The 6,815-nt window shown below is 41.2% G+C and overlaps 1 protein-coding gene across 2 annotated transcripts in view; it reads left to right on the forward strand.

The window, feature by feature from the left end:
- Window positions 1-1,754: 1,754 nt before the first annotated feature.
- The window catches only part of xpnpep2 (X-prolyl aminopeptidase (aminopeptidase P) 2, membrane-bound), a 15,809-nt gene continuing 10,748 nt past the window's right edge, over window positions 1,755-6,815 (forward strand). The window contains exons 1-7 of one of the 2 annotated variants that reach the window (XM_032527851.1): window positions 1,755-1,960; window positions 2,588-2,649; window positions 2,940-3,050; window positions 3,168-3,231; window positions 3,922-4,026; window positions 4,916-5,002; window positions 5,167-5,310. In XM_032527851.1, the coding sequence (XP_032383742.1) occupies window positions 1,909-1,960; window positions 2,588-2,649; window positions 2,940-3,050; window positions 3,168-3,231; window positions 3,922-4,026; window positions 4,916-5,002; window positions 5,167-5,310 (625 nt within the window). In that variant the 5' untranslated portion in view covers window positions 1,755-1,908. Of the gene's footprint in view, window positions 1,961-2,585; window positions 2,650-2,939; window positions 3,051-3,167; window positions 3,232-3,921; window positions 4,027-4,915; window positions 5,003-5,166; window positions 5,311-6,815 lie in introns of both variants that reach the window. The other variant, XM_032527852.1, reaches the window with a different exon arrangement.

Below are 6,815 nucleotides of genomic sequence, written 5' to 3' on the forward strand. Positions count from 1 at the left end.
AGCAAACGCAAGCTAGTCTATTAACATTAATATTTTCAAACCTCCAAGCACAGACGTCACACTTTAAATCCGACCTGTTGCCTTTCACCATTCACTTATTTAACTGTTGTTGCATCCCTTGACATCCATCTTTCTTTTTCCATTTTTAGCCACCGCCAGCTTTTTTGCTTTCTCCATCTTTTTCCATAGACAACTCACTACTCGTACACTCAAACCTGCTTGCTCAGCACTCTTCTGTGTCGACATTCTGTGATGTAATCTTATGAGAGCGCCTGTTAGTCCTCTAAAATGTGATATAACATTGAGAAAATGCAGAAATGATTTAGAAATGCACAACAGCAGCTACATATAGAAAGTAAAAACAAAAAAAAGTTATTTAAGAGTGCCCAGCCACATAAAAACAATAGTATTTTAATTTTTTGAAATATGTTGTTTAAAAATGTAACAGAGTCCATAGTAGAACGTCAGACATTACCACAAAGTATTGAAATACGTGTTGCCAGGCACCTTTAAAAAAAGAAATGTTTACCATCGCTATGTTGGTGCTGCGCCGCATTTAGCGCATACCCACTTATTGAGCCACTGGGCAGGGTGACTTTATGAGTGCCCAGAGTCCTGTCTGTTTATATTATACTGATAATTAAAACAATCTTTATTCATAGCGTACTTTCCAAAAAACAAGTTACAAAGTGCTTTACAAAAGACATGTTGATTGATTGATTGATACAGACTCTAGAGTGTCAAACAGCCTTAAATATATATAAATATATATAAATAATAAAATAATAAATTTTGCTGGAGAGTGTGGAAAAACATGAAGGATCATTTTGTAATAGCTAAAAAAAATGGCATCATGGAAAGAGTGTTCTTAACAATGTTACAGCAGACAGTAGTTTTGATTGGGAGATAAACGACAGGCACGTTAATAATTGTAGTAGGTATATGTAATGTTTCGCTGTACTTTGATTAACAGTAGGGGTAGCCTAGGAGCAAATTATTGCTGGCGTTAGACAGAGCCAGGCTAGCTGTTGCCACCTGTTTCCAGTCTTTATGCTAAGCTAAGCTAACCTGTTGCTGGCAGTACCTTCATATTTAAAACATTAGGTATAGCCTTCTCATTTAACTGCGCCAAAAATAAAATGACGTCAAACCAATTCCAGTAAAATGAAAGAAGATATATAAAACTGTTTGAAGATGCTGCTGTAATAAATCTCCTGATCATGCATTCCCCCCACTCCTCCATCCCTCCCCTTCCTCCCCTCTTCCTTCTTCTTCTTTTAGTTAAGTGGCAGTATACATTTGGCTTGAATAGAAGGATTTAAAAATAGGTTTTCTATGGAAATAAATGCAGGATTACATGGACGTGCTTATTATGTGAATCTGCAGAAACAGCTACTTGAACATGCATTAATTTGCCAAAAACAGACACAAGCTGTTCTTAAAATGACCAGACCAAACGCTAACCAGTTTAATTGTTATTCCCTGGCTTGCACAGCAAAAGCATGATTTAGGAAAATAAATTAAATGGAGATATCTGTTTTTGCAAATGAGCCCTTCACAAATACCCTTTAGTCACACACGGTCACTTATACACTGCATGTAAACCTTGGTTATTTTTTCGAATCCATTATTAGCATCTGTCACGTCTTATTGGTGCAAATATTTAAGATAAAAACAGCACAAGTGTGTTTTTAATTGACCAAAAGAGGAGATAGTGGCAGAGGAGGAGGAGAAGAGAGATAGGAAGAGAGAGAGAGGACATTCTTGCTCTTACTAGCAGACACCCACACACAATTTCTTGCCAGACACCCACACACACTTTCTCACATACGCTGCATAAACATCGGAGCACCTGCGTTATAGCCACTCTGTCTTTGGATCTGTTCTTGACGGGCTCGTATTGGCAAGATGCCTTCCTGTGGCTGGTTGTTGTTGCCTCTGTTTGTGGCAGCACTAACAGGTAAAAAGTTCCTTCTTTATTGCCGCTAATTTGTCTGAGTGTCTCTGATCTTTGTGTAAAGACTTTTGTTGAGCTGGTGTACTGTGATGATCATTATTTCCAATTGTATATAATTATAACAGAACCTGGCGTGGGTATAAAATGTCAAAAAAGGTCATATCCAACCAGTTTTGATGGCATGTTTTTAAACAAGCTTGCAAATTGTGCATTTGAAGAACTTTGACGAAATTGCCATCTGCTCTTTTTGTGCCTGTTTATTTTCTGCTTTGCATAAAATGCTATTTTAGAAAAAGAAAACAGCTCTGTCTAATACTCTTCCCTTTTTCATATTTAAAAAAATCATCTGTGAACATGGACATGATTGAACTACATTCAATTGCTTTCTTGATTTCATCTTTATTTTTTGCACAGCTTCCTGGTTTGAGCTAATGTCCTGAGCTTTTAAGTTGCATTGATTCCACAGTTCACTCTGACAATCACTGTGTCTTAAAAGATCCAACACAATAAGTCACCAAAAGAAAGAGCAGTCCTTTACACTGATCTAAAAATGTGCTTACACAGCTCAGCTTGATCACTACTTTGTGTCACTCTCAAAGGTCTTTTTCCAATGTGCCTTTCTCATTTCAGGAAACACTATTGGTGTTGTTACATACAAGCAAACTGAGAGGAACTGCTCTGTTTCCCCACCAGTAAGTGAAAAGAAGCAACGTGATTGTAATGTGCAACATTTATTTGACAGAAATGATTCAAAGTAGTCACACAGCATTTTCCTATCATGAGATTTGTTGCCATACATACAGAGTTTTGTACAGTTAAAGTTAATGATTACTGCACTACAGTTAATGATTACAGGGAGATACAGATAGGGATGAAACAGCAGTTGTGCAGGTTTTAATCAAATCAGAGACTTTTCTCACTCTCAGTTTATCTATGTGTTTCTCTATTTGTGTGTTTGTGTGTGTGTGCGTGTGTGTTACAGTACCTCCCCAGCACAGCAGTAGATACCACTCTCCAGCTGAAGGAGTTACAGGAGAAAATGCTTTCACTGAATATCTCTGCCTACATTATCCCTGGCACTGACGCTCACCTGGTACATCTGCTGTCTTTCAAAATTAATTAATCTGGGATTTAACTATGTGTGTATGTGAGAAAGTGTATTTGTGCGTACGTGCGTGAGATACATTACTAACCTCTCTTTCCCTGTCAGAGTGAGTATATCGCACCACGTGATGCCAGGATGGCCTTCATGACCGGCTTTACAGGCTCCGCAGGTACAATCCCTTTCTGCCTCTTGTCTTCTCTGCCTCCTCCTCCTCCCCCTCTTCTTCTTCATCCTCTTCCTCCCCGTAACTCAACTCCCCAAGTCTGAGTGCCACAGCCATGCAGCTCCTCTTCTTTTATCCCGCATCCTCATCATACAGCCATCTCCTCGGTCATTTAGTGTCATCGCTTTCACTCCCTCGTTTCATCCATTGCACCTTCTCATTCATCTGCTTAACTTCACCATCTTATCATGAGATATGTATGTCCATATGATAATGGAGAACACAGGTAATTTCTGTACTCAGCTATTGCACACATGAAAGGATAAGAAGACAGGTCACATTTTAGTAAAGTGCTGTTCACACCAGACTCCATAAAGAAAAGTCAAATTTTCTGGGCCTCCGTTAAGAATCAGACACATTTTAGTTTCAGCTGCTGCTACTTAAGTGTATTTATCTCATGTAAGGTTACAACAGTGGAATGATAATGTAAGCCCTGATTAAATATCCACCACACATCACCAGGTTGCCTCTGTGTTTCTTCTTAACCTTCCTGTTTCTCCTCACACGCCTGCATTTTTCAAGATTAGATGACCCATCATACATTGTTCTAAATCAACTGTGACATTTATAGTCGTTTATAATTCACTGTCAACGCTGCCCTCCCCATAACACAGCTGCTGTCCTGCCTCTCCTTAGGCACTGCCGTAGTGACTCAGACCAAGGCCGCTCTGTGGACAGACAGCCGCTACTGGGTTCAAGCTGAGAGACAGATGGACTGCAACTGGGAGCTGGAAAAAGATGGTGGGGGGGCAATCGTTTTGTGATTGTAGATAAGTTATGACAATGCAGTAGTCATGGATTCCATTCAAATATTTGTGGTTTTGATGATCTGGTCTAAAAATATCCTGTCAAATGCTGCAACTATTATCCTCCATAAGGATTTACATGATAAAAATAGCTCACTTACAAACTAAAAGTCACTGCATGGTTTTAACACTGAACATATGATGCTGATGTTAACACATTTGTTATGCAGAGTAGCTTTTGTTGTAGGGCAAGTCACAATTTAGAATTTGTGTTGGCACCTAGCAGGGTTGACACCAGACTCTTCTCAGTTGAATCAGAGCAAATCTCAAATTTGTCGGAAGTTGAGAATGTGTTTTTTCATTTGTTTGCGTTTTCTATACCGCCCAGCTATTTTAGTTACATCATTAGGTGAAAGTATATGTGTGACCAGTTTTTAAAGGTGTACGTCTTCAGTGGGTAAATATGTGCTTAAGGCCGAAAATCACAGAGAGGTACCAACGTAAAACTATTGAGAGACGGACTAATGGCCGCATCCATGCGAGCGAGCGCCAATATGACCTCAAAATGACGTAAATCTCACTAGCATAAATACTTAATTGCTTGTTTCACTTTTTAAACCTTTACATTTTAATCAGTTTGGTAAAAATATAGATTTGTGTTTATATAGTATGTATGCTATATGAAATTATGAGATTGATGGAAACTGTAATGTGTAATCAGTTTTTACATATTGACAATCTTCTATTCCACATTTTGTTGCAAAGCAATTTCTGTAAATTCAATTGAATACACATCTAATTGTGTGTATGGATGTATGGATTTATGCTGTCACATCCTCTAAAGTAAAAAATAACTTGAATCTGTCATGTGTGATGTTCCCCAGTGTCCATCAGCAGTGTAGCAGAGTGGCTGATCTCTGAGGTCCCGTCAGGCAACGAGATCGGCTTTGATCCCTTCCTCTTCTCCCTCAGTGAGTCTTTATTCTCCATCCCTCCTGTCAGTCCATGTTAACATCAATAAAGTGTTCCCCAAGTAGATGGAAAATTATCAATGGAGCCATTCAGACGCCACGCCGACTGTTTATTTGTGATTGATTAGGCTCAGTGTGTAATCATCTGCAATTTCCTCCATTAGAAACGCATGAGGACTACCGCATCAACCTGGAGTCAAGCAATCTCAGCCTCAAGTCTGTCCCTGTTAACCTGGTCGACCAAGTATGGAAGGACAGGGAGCCCATCCCATCTAACAATCTCACCCGTCTGCCCGACAGAGTCATACGTGAGTTTCCTTATTGTCTGTGCTGTTAATTCACACAGCTGGTCTGCCTGTGTGGTGCTCCTTATCTATGTGCTGACATACCTGCAAACTGGATGGAAAGCAATAAGCAGCTCCACAAACACAGCCATAAACAGCCTGTTCATGTTTTTTTATGGCTGGCTGAAGTTCAAATACGAACTTTGAGTGAAAGATAAAGTCTCTGGAAAAGGAAATTGTCTGGACGCCGTGGGCCTTATTAGTCTTTATGGTCAGACAATAGACAAATGGAACAAATGGAGAGCATCATAAACCTGATGGTCTGTGTGTGTGTTTTGTGGGTGTGTGTGTGTGTGTGGTGTGTTGTGTGTGTGTGTTGTGTGGTGTGTTGGTGTGTGTGTGTGTGTGTGTGTGTGTGTTGTGTGGCGCGTGTGCATGCGTGTGCGTGCGGTGTGCTGCGGTGGTGGTACAGTACCTCCCCAGCAGCAGTAGATACCACTCTCCAGCTGAAGGAGCAAATGCTTTCCCTGAATATCTCTGCCTACATTATTCCCGGCACTGACGCTCACCTGGTACATCTTCTGTCTTTCAAAATTAATGATAACAGGTAGATACAGAAATGGATGAATCAGCAGTTGTGCAGGTTTTCAATCGAATCCGAGACTTTTCTCTCTCTCTCTCTCTCTCCTCTCCTCTCTTCTCTCTCTCTCTCTCTCTCTCTCCCTCTCTCTCGTGTGTATAAATGCTGTCTCACAGTTTGGAAAAGCTTTCTCTATATTGTCAATCTGGGTGGAGTATAAAAGTGATGAGCAGTGTGCAGACAAGAAGAAGACAAAGAGAGACAAAGGCAAAGAAAAGTTGAAAATCACAGATATCTGTCTGCACTTGGGATAAAGCATCATACAGAAGGCACTACTATTCACATTATTGGAGCTGCACTAATCAATATTTTCCATCCATCCATCTTCATCCGCTTAACATCAGCCAGCTCGGGCTGGGGGATTCCGAGGCGTTCCCAGGCCAGGTTGGAGATATAATCCCTCTACCTAGTCCTGGGTCTTTCCCGAGGCCTCCTCCCAGCTGGACGTGTCTGGATGCCCAGGAGGCATTCTTACCAGATGCCCAAACCACCTCAACTGGCTCCTTTTGACGCGAAGGAGCAGCGGCTCTACTCCAAGTTCCTCACAGATGACTTCTCACCCTATCTCTAAGGGAGACGCCAGCCCCCCTTCAGAGGAAACCCATTTTGGCCACTTGTTCCCTGAATTTTGTTCTTTTATTCTTCTCCCATACCCGCTGCTTTGCCTCTTTCACGGCAGAGGCTGCAGCCCTTCTGGCCCTTTAGTACCTTGCAACTGCCTCTGGATCCTTCTGGGGTAGCATATCCCGGAAAGACTCCTTCTTTAGTCGGACGGCTTCCCTGAGCACCAGTGTCCACCAGGGTGTTTGTGGGTTACTGCCCCTTGAGGCACCCAAGACCCTAAGATCACAGCTTCAGCAATGGAAACTTTGAACATTGTCCACTCAGG

This window comes from Etheostoma spectabile, chromosome 10 (genome assembly GCF_008692095.1).
Source record: "Etheostoma spectabile isolate EspeVRDwgs_2016 chromosome 10, UIUC_Espe_1.0, whole genome shotgun sequence".
In the NCBI taxonomy this organism is placed as follows: Eukaryota; Metazoa; Chordata; class Actinopteri; order Perciformes; family Percidae; genus Etheostoma; species Etheostoma spectabile.